This window comes from Arvicanthis niloticus, chromosome 9 (assembly GCF_011762505.2).
Source record: "Arvicanthis niloticus isolate mArvNil1 chromosome 9, mArvNil1.pat.X, whole genome shotgun sequence".
NCBI classification, from domain to species: domain Eukaryota; kingdom Metazoa; phylum Chordata; class Mammalia; order Rodentia; family Muridae; genus Arvicanthis; species Arvicanthis niloticus.
This window is the reverse complement of record NC_047666.1, coordinates 28,008,545-28,025,292: the sequence shown is the minus strand read 5'-3', so window position 1 is coordinate 28,025,292 and position 16,748 is coordinate 28,008,545. Positions and strand designations below refer to the sequence as shown.

Sequence of the window (16,748 nt, the reverse complement as noted above, 5' to 3'; positions counted from 1 at the left end):
TGCGTGCAGAGCTAGTCCCAGGACTCAGAGCCAGAGTCAGGTGGATCTCTGGGAATCTGAAGACCGCCTAGTGTACACAGCCGTATCGAAGGCTACCTAGAGAGACCTATTTTAAAGAATCAAAACCAAAAACCTCACATTGTGCTATGTATAGTGGATGAGTGCCTTTCCTAAATCCATCAATATTTGTGTAAGCACATGCAACTTAATGCCAAATTAAATCCAAATGTCCTATCAATAACGAAGGGCTGGCTGTCTATAGAGTGTTTCTAAAGACGCGACCACCGCAAACGTCTCCGTTGAAGTCAAGATTTGGCTGCATGAAACCCAGCACTTAAGACGCACAGCAATTAGTCTATTTCTGACAGCATAGAGCATTGAGATCAGAGATCCTTCTAAAAAGCAAACTTCACGTTGCCCCACCCTGCCCAGTCCCCTTCACACACCCTTTCCTCCAGCCCAACAGTATTCCTTTCCCTGAAGATCTGGAGCAGCAAGGCTTGGCTTGGTTTCTTCATCTCTCCTAACTCTCCAATTCCAATGGCCTTCTCGGAATGCGCTGCATCAAGGCCCACACCGAGCCGCCAGACCCGGCCTCCGCCGAACGTCCTCAAACGCATAAGCTTAGGCATCCTCAGAGGCAGCCCCTAACACCCAGGACAGGTGGCATGCAGGGCAGGACTCAACACACGGCTGTTCTGTCGCGCGTCTCGCGCAGCAGCCGAGGCCTACTAGGTCGCGACGTGTTATCACTGGCACTGGCCCGACCTGGAAGGCCGAATGGCCTGCTCTGTAGGGCCATAACCACCGTAAAGCGTCCACAAGCAATGAGGCCTGATTTGGTCCTCATTTCCGGGCGAGTCTGCGCAACTGCACACACCCAGTTCCGGTGGTCCCGACAGTCGTCTTCCCGACAGCCTCTCTGCTCCTGCTGCATGCCGGGAGTTGTGGTCTTGGCGCAGGCGGCGAGGCGGGCGCGCGTGGCAGGAAGCGGAAGCGGCCGGTGGCCCATCCCCGGCCCCGCCTCGCCGCGCCGCTCGCCGCCGGGCTATCACTGACGTGTCTCTCGGCTGAGGAAGAGCGTTCCAGAGCTATCAGCGTCTCCTCACTCGAAGTGGAGCGCAGTCGAGACAGGACGTGTAGTCGGATCAGCCACCGCCATGGCGAGTGAGTTTCCTGGGGCCACCCCGGCGCAGCCAGGACGCGTCTCCTTTCCCTCCTTGGGCGCTCGCTGGCCGTGCTGCCTGATCCAGGCGGAACGCGGCCTGCCCGGGGGACTAGTCCCCGCGCCCCTAGACGGAGCCCTCTGGGTCCCCGCACGCCCACGCCCGGCTCCCATCGTGCCGGGCTCCCACGGGTGCCCTCAAGTTAGTTACTCTGTACCTAACTCTTTCTCTTTCTGTTTCTTCCATCAAAGTCAAATTTCTGGAAGTCATCAAGCCATTCTGTGTCATCTTGCCGGAAATTCAGAAGCCGGAGAGAAAGGTAAGTTCCCCAGATGGTCAAAGAAGCCTTGCAAAACTGGGCGCTGGGAGTTTACAGTACAATTAAAAATGGCCTCAGCACACCGAATGGAAACTGCCCCTCTGGAGTGTAGTTGTGTGTGCTGGGATACTCATGGGAGTCGTTGAAAGGTGACCTTGTGTGGGAATGTTCACGACACCATGTCTCATTTGGATAGTGGTTTAACAAAGCCTTAGGTTTGCCTAGTCCGAAAGTGGGTCTGAGCAGTGATTGAATAAGACCTCAGATAGGATCCCAGATTGAGTTCCCCTCCCCTCCGTTCTTCACCTCCAGCAGGAGCAGATCATGGGGTGTTTGTTTCATGTGGGAGTTGACTTTAGTATCTAGTTTCCAAAGGAAAAAGCCGGTCGTGTAATCGATATGAACGTGTTTGTATTTTTTTTTAACGTATACTAGCCCCAGCATCACGTTTCAGTGCACTAGTGAGGTCTGCAGCCATTGACAGCAGGTGCGCTAAAACAAGGAAGGAGAAAAATGTAGCACCGTGTGAATCTTAATCAGAATTTCCATGGCAGTCAGCTTCAGCCCAAGAATAAATGTTCCTCCTGTGAGATTGCCCAATGAAGAAGTCCAGGCCCTTGGGTTACAGAAAACAGTAAATCCACTTTGTGTCCCTGTTTTCTCAGACTGTCATACATTCACATCTGGCATTTGTAGCTGGCACTCACGTGGAAACTTGGTGTGTGCTCCTAATTTTTTTTACTTAAGATAGATTTATGCAAATGCCTTATATTACCCTTGCTGCCTTTGACAGGATGGTGTATAAAGCTTCACCTGTACCACCTCGGTGCAAAGGTTCTGGCACCAGGGCCAAGAAGCCCAAGTCCCATACTTCACATACTTTCTTCATAGTCCTATGACCTTGGCCTGGCAGAACAAGGGAGATGGGGTGTGTGTGTGTGTAATGTATGTATGTATGTATATGTATACATATATATAGTAGAACCGGCCCAGGTTGGGAGTATGTCTGATGGGAGTTTTGAACGAGGACTGGATGTTGTCTTGAGGGTATGGGAAGGATTTCTGGCTTGCATTAGTAAACTTGGATGGTAAGTTATTATATGCAGTCTTATTGATTGTAAATGTAAAGGCTTGGGTGAGTGAGGTGAGCAGATAAATGGCCTTAGCAGAAGGGAGGGGCCTGGAGTGTGGCTTGGGAGTCCTTGCAGGAGAGGGCAAATCATGGTACTGAGTGAGGGTGAGTTTGCAGCTATTCCAGAGGCAGAAGATTCAGGACTTAGACGAAAAGCTTTGGTGCTTTGCTCTTAAATTGACCAGGAGAGTCTTTCTCATTTAAAATAGTCTTGAAAAATGTGTCTTTTTTTTTTCCCCAACAGTATCATTACATGGGCTGGGAGAGTGGCTAGTGATGGACATGAGGCCCTGTGTCTGGTGTCCATTATCACAATAGATATAGTACGTGTGCACATTCATGACTAGCTTGTCTCTCTGATTCCTGTGAAATGGTGTTGCTTCACCCTTGTTAGGTGCTGAGTTCATGGTGTGATAGAATGACATGTTGGAAAGGCAGTGTTCTTGAGAGAAGAAGGAAGAATGTGAGCCCCCAACTGCCTCTGCAGGGTCTGAACTTGGGATTCACACCACCTGTGGAGTCTAGTACTATGTCTTTCCAGGAGTGACTATACCAAGAGGACATGACAGCTCGCACACCAAGCCAGTGCTTGTTGGAGTCTGTCTGTCTTTCTGTCTGTCTGTCTTTCTTTCTTTCTTTCTTTCTTTCTCTCTCTCTCTCTCTCTCTCTCTCTCTCTCTCTCTCTCTCTTTCTTTCTTTCTTTCTTGGCTTTGCATTCACCTAACACGGTTGGTCTTTAGCTGTCTGTTAAGCCCGTCTAAACATGTGTGGTGCTGGGTCAAACACTGCTGAGGCGCTCTCACTATGTAGTGACAGAGCTCTCTTGAACAGGAGGAGCCTGGAGGTTTCTAATCAGCTAGAGAGGAAAATGATTTGTGTAGACGGTTGGACTTGCTCGATCTGTTACTTTTTGATTGTTGTGACAGCTTTCCCGACAAAAGAAATGGAAGGGAGGAAGAATTGTGTTTGGGCTCACTGTTCACAGGCTCAGGTCATTACAGCAAGGAATGAATGACAGCAAGAATGTCAGGCACATTGGGCAGACTGCAACCCCAGTCAGGAAGCAGGGACAGCAGAATGCTGGGCTCAGCTCACTGTCTCCTCCCCATTCAGTTCTGGGTTCTAGCCTGTGCACATTTAAGTTGAGTTTCCCACTTAATTAACTCAGTCCACAAACTCCTCCATAGTCATGCCTAGATGTTTATTTTCATGGAGATTCTGAATCCTTTGAAGTTGACAATCAAGATTAACCATCATACTTAGACCTGGAAAGGGATGCAGAGAAACCATCTTGAGTCTCACCTGTTACTGTGAATGGTTAAGAGCATAGCTTTGGGATCAGATTCACTTCAGCTGCAGGATTTGAGACAGATTAAACTTTCTTGGTCACTTTGTTCATTGTCATATGAAGATAATCTGTGCAATGGGGGGATTATCTGAAGTGAAGACCCACATAGGTCTTTGTATCACTTCTTGGACAGACAAAAGAGAAGGTATATGGTGTGTGCTACTTAATGTTCAGTGCTGTGTTTGGTATACTTTTGAGCAGCCTCTGAAAAATGGGGAATGAGATCTTATTTGGATTTGTCTGTATTTGTTTGCCTATGTGATACCATAGCTTTCATTCATTCCTTTCCAGATCCAGTTTAAGGAGAAAGTGTTGTGGACAGCCATCACCCTCTTCATCTTCTTAGTATGCTGCCAGGTAAGCTCGCTCAGGTGTCGTTAGAGGGAGTGGGCTGAAAACGTGTGTGATACAGCCCTCTGCTTGTTTCTAGATTCCCCTGTTTGGTATCATGTCTTCAGACTCAGCTGACCCGTTCTACTGGATGCGAGTGATTCTGGCCTCTAACAGAGGTAGGACTCTGCTTAGACCGTCCTTCCCTGTAGTGTGGGGATGAAGAGCCTGGCTTATTCACTTACAGGTTTTGGTTTTATGTAGAGCTCAGAAAGTTTGTGAAGATGTGTAGCTTGGAAAATAGAGGATGTTGGCGTGGGAAAGTAATACAGCATTTGCTGATGAACGCACCCTGTGGGTCTGAATGCAATACAGAACCTGTAATAGCAAGATAAGGCTGCATTGTGGGAAATTGTTTAAAACATTCAAGAATGGGAATACCTAAAGTGATAACATTCTTTAGAAGGTATAATTTTTTTTCTCTGCTGAATCTTTTTCATATCTATAGGTTACAGTGTGTGCCCCCACCAACAAAAAAAAGATATTTATAAGCCCTAGACCGTTTACCTACCTATGGGCACAGAGGGGGTTTTGAATGTGTATGCTGATACTGTATTTGATTAACTCAATTAAAAAAATACAGTGCACATTAAGTTAGAAATCAGAACTGTGACTGGATTTAGCATAATGGAAGGTGGGAGTTTATTCACAGCCAGATATGGTTGTGCTGGCCCCTTCCCATACTCTGGGAATGCCTTCAGTGTTAATCCTTTCTTACTAACTGATGGGGAGACCAGCCTCTCTTATCTCTGTGAGGCTAGAGCAAATCTGTTACTGACTTGAAATGCAGCAGTCTGAATAACACGACTGCCTGAACAGAATGAGGTGTTGCCTGCCAGGGTGAGTAGATTGCATTAAGCTGTGCTCTAGTCATTGATAGTTGGAGGTTTCTGTAAGGTAAGTGCTCTAGCAAACTGAATGCTGTTGGGTTTGTATGTTAGTATCCTAGCATTGATCATTGTATTTAACAATGTTTCTTCTTTCAAGCTCATTTTGGCTCTGTCTTGCCTCCTTTCCTCAAGGTACCTTGATGGAGCTGGGCATCTCTCCCATTGTCACCTCTGGCCTTATCATGCAGCTCTTAGCTGGTGCGAAGATAATTGAAGTTGGGGACACCCCGAAAGACCGAGCTCTCTTCAATGGAGCCCAAAAGTGTAAGAAATATTGAACATTCTGTTCTGGTGTCCACAGTTGCCAGTGTGAATTTGCTATAAAGCCTCTGGGATTAAAGCAGTTGTGCTCTGTGCTCTGACCTCCGTGGCTGCCCCTCTGCACGCACTCCATGGCCTGCACCAGGAAGAAGCAGGTTGGAGCTGAAGGAATGGGGCTGGGAACTCACCCTTTACTGTGCACAGTTGGCACTCATAGATCAGAGCTTCACTGAACAAAGCTCCTGTATATGTGAATCGGGTTAAGGGAAGAGAGGGCACTCCTGTATGTCCTGTGCCCCTTACCAGCTTGTGAAGTGAAGAAAGTGAGGTGGTCGTTCTGAAGGCTCAGTTTTTCATCTAAGGAGGTAGTAATGTTTGTTCTACAGCAAATGATAGGTGTAACTGCTAACCATGGCTAGCCACCAGCATCCGTGTCCTACTTCTGAACTGGAGTAGGTTTTTCAGGAAAAGTTTTCAAACCTTTTCTACCTTAAGAATTCAGGACTATTGGGCTGGGTGGGTGACTCAGTAGTAGAGCATTGGTAGCATGCCAAACCCCTGGGGTTGAATGCCAATACTGAAGAAATCCTTTTAAATAAAGCAGGGATGCTGAGCAATATTGTGTTGTTTTTACATTTTTAATTTATGTGCCATTGTGTGTGTGTGTGTGTGTGTGTACACGTGTGTGTGTACGTGTATGTACGCACGCGCGCGCGCACGTGCGCGCACATGTTTACACAACTGTAGGTATGATTCCACCCTTGCGTCATGTGGATTCCAGCCACCATTCTCAAATTATCTAGCTTGGTAACAAGTGTCCTTATCTACTGATCCATTTTGCTGGCCCTGTTTGTTTTGTTGGTTGTTTTTTTATTTTATTTTTTATTGTGTTTGCATGCATGTAAGTGCCATGGGTCTGTGTAAAGAAAGGTCAGGGGATATCGTAGAGTCTGTTCTCTTTTTCTCCTCTGTGTGGAATCTGAGGCAGGAACTCAGGTCATCAGGGTTGCATGGCAAGTATTTTATCATTGTGGACAGCTTGGCAGTCCCTAAACAGTTTTTTTCAAGTTTCAAATGGGGACTGTATTAGAGGAACACTTAAAAATTTAAACTGAAATTTAAGTCTTATTTAGAACCAACTAATGCTGGGAAACCAATACTATCTGTCAACTCAAATGTGCCTAGGAACGAAATATAGTGAGATCTGAGAACCTGTGCAGCAGGAGCTCTGTCAGAGGAAATGGCAATAGCCAGGCCAGTGGTACTGTGGATTCTCTTTAAAGACACTTGAAATATAAACTTAGCTCCAAAGGATTGGTTTTATCCCAAAGTCTTCTACGCGCTTGACTTGGATCTGCCTGGTGAGCTTTTGAGGTAGCTCACTTAGGGCTCAGCTTAGAGGCCTTCAGATCCCAGTGACCTGCTGTGCACCTGGGCTTCAGGGGTGCCAACACTGCACCCCTGGCTCTGATTTTGCTTAGGATTCCATGCTTTTCCTAAGACCACATTTGCCATGCAGACTGGAGAGCAGATGTGCTTTTGTTGAGGGTGCCTGTGTTATCTCACGTTTTGACAGTGTGACTAGTGAGGTTCCTCCTCCAGCTCCTTGGAGGCAGTGTCAGCACTATGTTTTTTCTTCTTAGTGTTGGGCATTCAGGTGTTCATCAGCCACTTCCTCTGCTTTGTACTATCTTGCTTTGAGAACACAGCTGTCTTGATTTCTAGTGTTTGGGATGATCATTACTATCGGTCAGTCCATTGTGTACGTAATGACGGGCATGTACGGGGACCCTTCGGAGATGGGTGCTGGAATCTGCCTTCTGATCACCATTCAGGTAATTGTTATGCCGTGCCTCCCACCCCCACCCCCCAAATACCACATCTCAGCTGTGCCTTAAAGAAGCTGGAGGTTGTAGGTTTGCCCTTAATACCAGATGAAGGCTGAGGATGCACCCCCACTCAGCTTTCTGTTTTTATACTCAAGAACTCAGTTACTGAGGAAGAGCCACATCCACTGGGAACAGCGACGTGATCTACTTGGGTTTCTTTACTTTTCCTTTTTCCACAGCTCTTCGTTGCTGGCTTAATTGTCCTACTTTTGGATGAGCTTCTGCAGAAAGGGTACGGCTTGGGCTCAGGCATCTCTCTCTTCATCGCTACTAATATCTGTGAGACTATTGTGTGGAAGGCATTCAGCCCCACCACTGTCAACACTGGCCGAGGTAAGGACCCCAGGAGCTCATGCCAGAGTTTGGCAGACCTGGTTTTCCTGTATTTTTAAGTACAGGTGGGCTTATGCTCGCAGCATTACACAGCCTAGATTCTCATATGCCTCATCATGGTTGGTGTGCCAGATATGAGTGGGGTCTGTGTTCTCAGCATAGTTAAGAACTGCATTACAGGAGTAAATGCCTCTGTTTTAGTCTCTGTCTCAGATGGACTTCAAGTCGTAGCCATGTTGTTGACACTGAGATTGTGTGCATCCTCACCTTTATATATTTTGGCAGTTTACTCTGAATCATTTTTAAAAAACAAAAGAAAGCAAGAAAACTGGAACTACCACACCAAAGCATTTGGTCACACTTGCCCCTGGGCTCAGATCATAGTCTGTAGGTGGTGTGAGCACATTCCTTTACTGCTGACCTGGGTCATCATGTAGTGACAGTCGTAACACATCTGTAATTCCAGCTCGCCAGACACTGGGGCAAAGGGTTTTGAATTTGAGGCCATGCGCTCAGAAAACTAAGAACAGAGAATGTAGCTCAGTGGTAGAGGTTTGTGCAAAGCTTGACACCTGGCACCACAAAATACCTTGCGACCTGGCTGCCTGACTCATGGTAGGTACAGGTCAGATATTAGCATGCTATGGCATGGAAATGTTTCTAATCAAAATGTGTAAACACAAGGAACACTGTAGAATAAGTCTTACTAGGGAAAGAGACTTTTGTTGCTAAATATGTTATTTATTTAGAAGAGTCTCATGAAAAATATTTATGTATGTTTTTATAAAATTAGATGCAGGGGCCAGGCAGTGGTGGTACACGCCTTTAATCCCAGCATTTGGGAGGCAGAGGCAATCGGATTTCTGAGTTCGAGGCCAGCCTGGTCTACAGAGTGAGTTCCAGGACAGCCAGGGCAACACAGAGAAACCCTGACTCAAAAAAAAAAAAAAAAATTAGATGCAGGGGCAGTTTGCCTTCAGTGGCCATATAGTCCCATATATCTAATGTACAAAAGCTGTCCTCTAATGAGATGAATGGCATTGAGAGAGACTGGGACAGTGAAAGGCATAACTTCTCAGACTTAGGTGTGGAGAGGCAGCAGGTGAATGTAGTTGGAGTGTACTGCTTAGAAAGACCACATGATCAGGGGTGCCAGCATTGGAAATGATAGCAAAGAAGGGAGCAGGGTGGGATGGTCAGTCCAGTGCAGGAACCACCAGAGAACAGTTGCATTCTGGGCTGATAGAGTTTGGAAGGACTGATGCACTCGTACTGCAGAGCACACTGCTGGGGAAGTGCCATGGCTGCCTTGAGCTGACAAGATGTGAAGCACAGATTGATTGTTAGGGGAGATGTGGGAGATGGAGCCAAGGCGGGAAACTGAGAAGTCACTGGGAGTGTCTTCATGGCTAGGCCTGGTGGAAATGTAGTCTGAAAGGATGGTTTGATTTACTGGCTGCCATTATGGGATGAACCACACCAGGGATGATAGCATCAGTAAGATATAAGGACAGAAGTGTACAGAAGACACAGGTGTAACCAGAGGGGCTGCTGCAGCTGGGCTAGCTCATCACTGCTGCCTACCTGGGCAGTGCAGAAGTCCAGGACTGGGAAGTGTGGACAGCATGCTTGGGTGTGCACTGGGGTGGGGAAGTGTGGACAGCATGCTTGGGTGTGCCACTGGGGTGGGGAAGTGTGGACAGCATGCCTGGGTGTGCACTGGGGTGGGGAAGTGTGGACAGCATGCTTGGGTGTGCACTGGGGTGGGGAAGTGTGGACAGCATGCCTGGGTGTGCACTGGGGTGGAGAAGTGTGGACAGCATGCCTGGGTGTGCACTGGGGTGGGGAAGTGTGGACAGCATGCCTGGGTGTGCACTGGGGTGGGGAAGTGTGGACAGCATGCTTGGGTGTGCCACTGGGGTGGGGTTAAGCATGTGGAGATGAGGATGAGTTTGTTCCCAGAGATTTGACAGACATGATAGTAATTGTAAAAATTAGAAGAACCAGGACCTAGTTGTGGCATTGTTGACACTGCTGTGGGTTCTAAGACATTGCCGTCATACAGCAGCCTGGAGTCTTGGGTCAGTGACAGCAATAAGGAAGAAAGGGCCGCAGGGAAGGTGTTATAGGGTTGACCTGGGTATCTCAGTTGAGCAGTCTTGAAAGACACTAGGGAAGCAATCAGCAGCTTTGTGTCCTGAGCTAAGGTTGTCTCCATGAAGCTGGAATGGGGCAAAAGCTGAGTTTTTGATGAGGAGATTAGAAAGGCTACTGGGGAGAGAGCAGGAGCATTTCCTGCTCCCCCTGATCTGTCTGGGCACATCTCCTCTGTTAGATACAAGGCTTGTCCTGGCTACAGCTCCCTTATCCCTGAATAGAAGATAGGCCACAACTAAAAGGTAGGAGGGCTTGCTCTAACCTCCCCTTACTCTGCAGGTATTTGGGACACTCTTCTTGTTGCTCTCTTATACTTTCAGGAGCCCATCTGTTTGCCAGGCCTGCTAGTAGGCATGACCCGTGGAAGGTTGAAGACCATGATCTCAGGCCATACACACACAATGGCAGCCACATTTCTCCTTGTAGCATTAGTGTTTGGTGTTTGGAGCTGAGAACTGAAGCTTTCCCCATTCTCTCCCACTGCGGGCAGGCAGCCCTCTTCAGGGACTGAGATGAATGCTCATACTGCCCAGATTCCAGAATAAGATTTGGCCTTTTCCAGGCAGATTGTATCACAGATGTGTTTGAATTGATAATTGTCCTTCCATACATCTGGTGACCTCATCTCAGAAGAGAAGAGCCCAGTTCTGTAGTTTGCCTCTCTGAACTCTTTCACTTTTCCTCTCAGTTTTTTTTTTTTTTTTTTTTTTTAAGAAGCTGAGGGACAAAACGAGCACTCTTCATCTTCCACTTCTATAAACGTTGTTCTCAAATGAAGTGATAAGATGAGAGCCATACCTAAGCCTTGCATTGAGCTCAGAACATTTCCCTCTCTGTTCTAACTCTCCCTAGGCCTAGGCCTGAAAGCTTCTAGCCTCTGTACAATCTTAGCTTCCAAGCTGACTGACTCAATCCGGCTTTTCTCAGCTTCTGACTGAATTGCTCTGTCTGGTCTCATACTAACTTTAGCAGTGTGTTCTAATCCTCTGGCTCGTTGTGTCTTCACCTGTGTCTAGCTTGTTCTGTCTCTAACCTGTCTCTGTAGACGTGTCCCAGTAAAGCTGCCATACACACCCACCAGCCATTATTACCACCTTTTCTCTCTTTTTGCTCTTGGTAGCCTCTCATCCTCTGCTGTTCTTGTGAGAGTTGGGTGTATCTTATCTCTGACTCATTCTGTCAAATCTTTCTCTGATTGGTCACTTTGTCTGCACCTCAATTAGACATGACTTTCAACATGGCTGCTTCCTTATACAAACTACACCTTGTCTTCATTGTTAAGGATTAAAGGTGTGAACTAAGGGGGTGTCTATATTCTGGCTGGATCACATCTTTGGATGTGATCCCTTGCAGGAACAGCCATGTTGCTAGATTAAAATTCCTCTACACACCATATGTTTTACTCTGTCCATAGGGATGGAATTCGAAGGCGCCATCATTGCGCTCTTCCACCTGCTGGCCACCCGCACAGACAAGGTCCGAGCCCTTCGAGAGGCATTCTACCGCCAGAACCTCCCTAATCTCATGAACCTGATTGCCACCATCTTCGTCTTTGCTGTTGTCATCTATTTCCAGGTGTGTCCAAAGGCAGCTGAGAGAAGGCCTGCCTTGTACAGCAGTCAGGCTCTGTCCACACTGTCCTGCTCCACAGGCCTCCGCTTTTCTGCCTTGTACAGCATTCAAGCTCTGTCCACACTGTCCTGCTCCACAGTCCTCTGCTTTGGGAGCATTGCTCTCCTGTTTCCGAATAAGACACCTGAGCTGCTAGCTGTCTTTATTGGACTGACTGACCCTCATGCTTAGCAGGGTTTTTGTATTTGAAAGTGGATGAGTGAGCTTGGTTGGTTGGTGAAGGTTGGTTTTAGGCAGGGTCTGTCTAGCCTTGGCTGGCCTGAAACTTAGTATGTAGATTAGGCTATCCTAAACTCATAGATCTACCTTCCTTGGCTTTTCAGATGTTGAGATTAAAGGTTTATGCTACCATTCCCAGCATGCTTTGCAATATTTTACTATTAACTGAAAGAAATTATAGCATTTATTCAGGTGTGGTGGCTCATTTAGTAGGTAGGACATAGGACCAGGAGTTGAGGGATAACACGTATGTAGTGAGATTCTGTTTTACAACAAACAAGGCTGGTGAGATGGCTCAGTTTATACAGGTGATTGTTGCCAAGCCTACACACACTCATTCTCTCTCATTCTCTCTCTCTCTCTCTCTCTCTCTCTCTCTCTCTCTCTCTCTCTCTCTCTCTCTCTCTCTCTCAAATAAAATGTTTTAAAAAGGGATAGCACTTGAAGGACATGTTTGTGACGAGCCAGGTAGTTCAGTAGTGACTTCTGCTGAGTCTCAGCTAGCTGCCTGCTGACTTAGTAACAAGTCAGCCTTTTGGAGCAAGGATATGACTGCTGTTGAATTAGTAAGAAGTTTGGAGTTTGAGTCTTCTGTCCTGTCCTAGTGTCCTAGGCACTGGGTTTATAACGATAAAGAAGGAAGAAACTCTGGTGTCCAGGGTTCAGCGGGGTGGGTGGTATTGGTAGGAAGCTTAGGTTTTTTTCTGAATGATCACATCATGGATTATCACTGCCTGAGAACCACCAATAGGATCTAGAGGTGCCCGTGCAGGCCTTTCTGTATAAAAAAGGGAAGAGCATATGCCCTCAGACACTATCACAGCTGGGAGTCCAGTGGTAGAACTAATACCCAGCACCACCTCTCTACCCTGACTGTCCCTGACTGTACAGGACAGTAGCAGAATAGAACAGTGAAAAGTCATGTTGTTGTGTTTGCACTGTAGGGCTTCCGAGTGGACCTTCCAATCAAGTCGGCGCGTTACCGAGGCCAGTACAACACCTATCCCATCAAGCTCTTCTACACCTCCAACATTCCCATCATCTTGCAGTCTGCTCTGGTGTCCAACCTGTATGTCATCTCCCAGATGCTGTCAGCGCGCTTCAGTGGCAACCTGCTGGTTAGCCTGCTGGGCACCTGGTCGGTGAGTGTCGATGGGTAAGATAGGATTGTACTGATGCAAGAGCTGTGGCTTGTGCCAGGGTATCTTAGCTCAGGACCAAAGGTCTTTCTGAATTGCCTCAAAAATGCAGTTCGGGGAATTGCTGTGGGTGTGCGTATGACACCACAAAGCATCTGCTGAGAGCACTTTGGCTCTGTGCTGTGGCATGTTGAAGCAGCATCCAGACAACTTCTATATCTTACTCCTAGGATACATCATCTGGGGGCCCAGCCCGTGCTTATCCAGTTGGTGGCCTGTGTTACTACCTGTCTCCTCCGGAATCATTCGGCTCAGTGCTGGAGGACCCAGTCCATGCAGTCGTGTACATTGTATTCATGCTGGGCTCCTGTGCCTTCTTTTCCAAAACATGGATCGAAGTTTCGGGTTCTTCTGCCAAAGATGTAAGTCTTCAGTCTACATTCCTGCTAGAGAGATGGGCAGCTGTTGGCATCCAGGAAGCACCACCTGTTACCACTGTATATGTTGTAGTTTGTGATATAAGCTGTTCATTCTACAGTTGGACCATTCCTTTGGTGGAGCAGTGTGGAAGCCCCGAGGGGTAACCAATGGGCATTAACAGAGTTACTCTGACAACCTGAGGCCAGACTAGAAAGATAGACTATTGTCTGAGTGGGCGTATTGCTGCAAGTTAAAATTTCTCTGTGGAGACTGAGCTGTGGAGGAAACATATCTGGCTGGGAGGTGATAGCATATATCTTTAGTCCTAGCACTTGGTAGGCAGAATCAGGCAGATCTCTGTGAGGTGGACAGCAGCCTGGTCAACCAGGACAGCCAAGGCTACATAGAGAAACTCTCTCAAAAAAAAAGTGAAATAAAATAAATCAAAACTTGGAAATTGTTTAGTTCCACTGTGAAGCACCCCCCTTACACCCCAGCTTCTGGCTTATGTGCTTCTGCTTGGGTCATGTAGGTTGCAAAGCAGCTGAAGGAGCAGCAGATGGTGATGAGAGGCCACAGGGAGACCTCCATGGTGCATGAGCTCAACCGGTGAGTGTGGTCCTTAAGTCCGAGTACTAGAAATACCAGAATAGCCCTGTGTAACCCCTGACCAAAGGAGACAGCACACAGCCAGGGTATTGAAATGGTATAGGATGGTGATGACTGAGCAGTGCTGGTTTAGGCTGGGTGGGTCCTGGCACAGATGAAGCCAAGGTACCAGCAAGAACTGGCCTGGAACAGGTGGTTAGTGTTTAGAATAAGACCAAACCGGAGAGACCAGAGACTGCCAGGCTCAGCCACGGGAGAAGGAGGAGTGCAGCGGTCACCTTGCAGAGAGGAGGGACATGAGAGTCTAGGGATCCAGGAGCAGCAGGCACCCTGCATAGACCACCTCCTCACTATTCTGAAGCTGCCTCTTGGTAGGTAGAAAGTGCCTGAGGCTTTCTGCTCAGTCTGTCATTATGATTGGTTCTTCTATAGTCAGTCAGAACAACCAGATGCTGTGTAGAATGAGCGTGTGATTTGAAGCTTGCTGACCTGAAGGAGGCCACCACAAGGAACACCAGAAATGTCCGTTTCTGAGCCGAGGCAGCAGGGCTTTCACTTGAATCCGTAACTCTTAAGGCCCTGACTCAGGCTGCCCAGGAGAAATGCACAGCAGTCTCCAGCAGAGATGCTTGACATTCACAGCGCACCCATCTGGGCATGTCTGCAGTTGTTTCAGCTGTCCAGTAGCACAAGAATCAAGATGGTGTCTTAATATCCTTGTTTTCAGGCTGTTTAAGATCTAGAGTGGCATCATCCATGTTTGGATCCCCCAGTCCTCCTGTGTGGCTGCCTTAATGGGCCTCTTAGGCTTTCTGGCTCATCAGGCAACAGAACTGTCTGTCTGTTTGTCCGCAGGTACATCCCCACAGCTGCAGCCTTCGGTGGGCTGTGCATTGGGGCCCTCTCCGTCCTAGCTGATTTCCTGGGTGCTATTGGGTCTGGAACCGGGATCCTGCTCGCGGTCACCATCATCTACCAGTACTTTGAGATCTTTGTCAAGGAGCAGAGCGAGGTGGGCAGCATGGGAGCCCTTCTCTTCTGAGCCTTGTGTGCCCGTGGACCAGGGTGAGGGCACAGGCTCCAGAACTGCCCGGGCAGGGTGCTCTTACTGCTAGAGCATGCTACTGTGGCATAGGAACTTTACAGTTTTTTTTATTGTTTTTTTGTTTTGTTTTGTTTTGTTTTTTTAATTTCATATCTTTTCATTCCACTGTGTAAAGTGCTAGGAAATTTCCAATTTGAAATTTTGCTTTTTCTGGCATTGGCAAAAAACTAGTAGAAGTGAATTGTTAGCTGATGGCCAGGGGGTGTGGTAACAAATAGTCCCCAAGTATCCAATGTAATTTTTATTTAAACCCTTGCACTTCTCAGTGCCTGGCAGCTTCAAGGGTCCCAACTGCCCCGAGGCAGTCTGTGGCCCTGGTTGAAGGAAGCACAAACTAGGAGATGTCTGCATCTCCTCTGGGTATGCAGACAGGTAAGGGCCAGCAGGATCACACTTCTGCTGTTGCCAGCAGCGAGGGCATTGCTGGCTTTATCTGGAGCCTGGCCAAGCTAGGTAGCTGGGCGCATGTAAAGGGTCCTCATGCTTACTCTTTTCCAGTTCCCACTAGAAAGGGAACTCCTGTGATGGCCACCTCTGTCTTCCTACTGAGAACTTCCTGTTCCAGGTTTTAGAATTTTCTTACTGTCGTTAGGACCAAATGTAGACTGGCTCAGGACCTATAAGAAAATCACACTGGGGTTCAGAGATCTCTTAGGGAAGTTGCTCAAAATCCTGTTTGTAGTTAAGGTGTCTGGGGTAACAGATACCATGGGCCTGAGGGAGGCCTCAGGTCTATCGGAAAGGCCCCCTCTTAAGACAGCTGTCTAATAGCAAGGGTAGAAAGGCTGCAGTCCGAGGTTAGAGCAGTTAGAGCTTGTCAGCTTACCTTAAGACACAGGAGGCTCCAGTTCACACAAGGGGGCAGGAGCTCTGGTGGGTGTGCAGCCATGTGGTCACAGCCTGCCAGCAGCAAGACACCTGGGTCCACCACACCCCAGTGGAAGTAGTGAATGTCTCCCTGACCCAGGGCTTCTAGGGACTCTTGCTGCTATGCTTGCCAGCAAATGGCAATCAAAGGACAATTAGCCACTTGCCCCGACACAAGTCAGCATCAGGGCCAGATCCTTGCACACAGCCCAGGACTCACACCGTATCACACGTGGCCTTGTCTAGACCCAGTCCTGAGCAGAGGAGCCTGGTGCCCTCCCAGTCCCCAGGGTCTTCCCACTGCCCCTCCTCTGCCACTGCCTCAGAGCAGCAGGGCTTCCCACCTACCCTAGGGACTCCACAGCTTCTGGCAAGCAGGTGCAGAGTCCACAGCCTCGCCTGCTGCTGTAGCTGTCAGCTGGGTCTGGTGGCTTATGGTTGATGGTCACTATTAGTGGGTGAGTGGGGATGACCCTGGCTTCCAAGAGGACTGTCACTGTGGACACCAAAATGGCTTAACTGAGATACAGTGAAAACATGACAAATAAACCAACTTTTTACAAGCTGCCTCGTCATCTTTCTGAACCGAGAGCAGAGTTTGTTCGGAGTGTTGGAGGTGTGTCAGGGTTTTCTGCACACCTGTGACATCTCCTGGGACCTACTATGCCAAGTACTGCCTGCCCGCTTCTTCCTGGGAAAAGGAGGCACGGGACTAGGACAGTGGAATCCCTGTTGACCAGCAAGGAGAGGCTGTGGCTTCCAGGAGCAGTGTACACCTTGGTCCTGAAGGGAACTGGAGTGTGCTGCCCAAGCCAGGTAGGTGGCACAGTTGGTAGGAGCTTATACCTTTAATGGTTCAGGCTGGGAGCACA

At 48.1% G+C, this 16,748-nt stretch overlaps 1 protein-coding gene across 1 annotated transcript; it reads left to right on the top strand.

The window, feature by feature from the left end:
* Positions 1 to 946: 946 nt before the first annotated feature.
* On the top strand, positions 947 to 16,439 carry Sec61a1 (SEC61 translocon subunit alpha 1). Its single transcript, XM_034511648.1, has 12 exons — positions 947 to 1,167; positions 1,418 to 1,485; positions 4,257 to 4,322; positions 4,396 to 4,474; positions 5,378 to 5,509; positions 7,232 to 7,341; positions 7,575 to 7,728; positions 11,300 to 11,460; positions 12,681 to 12,878; positions 13,106 to 13,297; positions 13,828 to 13,904; positions 14,760 to 16,439. Exons 1-12 carry the CDS (start codon positions 1,161 to 1,163, stop codon positions 14,944 to 14,946), a joined length of 1,431 nt encoding a protein of 476 aa, XP_034367539.1. The 5' UTR covers positions 947 to 1,160; the 3' UTR covers positions 14,947 to 16,439.
* Positions 16,440 to 16,748: the final 309 nt, after the last annotated feature.

Bases quoted from the DNA above. Each gene is read 5' to 3' on its own strand.
- Sec61a1 (XM_034511648.1), top strand. The intron at 7,342-7,574 runs GTAATTGTTATG...CTTTTTCCACAG, and splicing joins GCCTTCTGATCACCATTCAG to CTCTTCGTTGCTGGCTTAAT. The intron at 13,298-13,827 runs GTAAGTCTTCAG...TGGGTCATGTAG, and splicing joins CGGGTTCTTCTGCCAAAGAT to GTTGCAAAGCAGCTGAAGGA.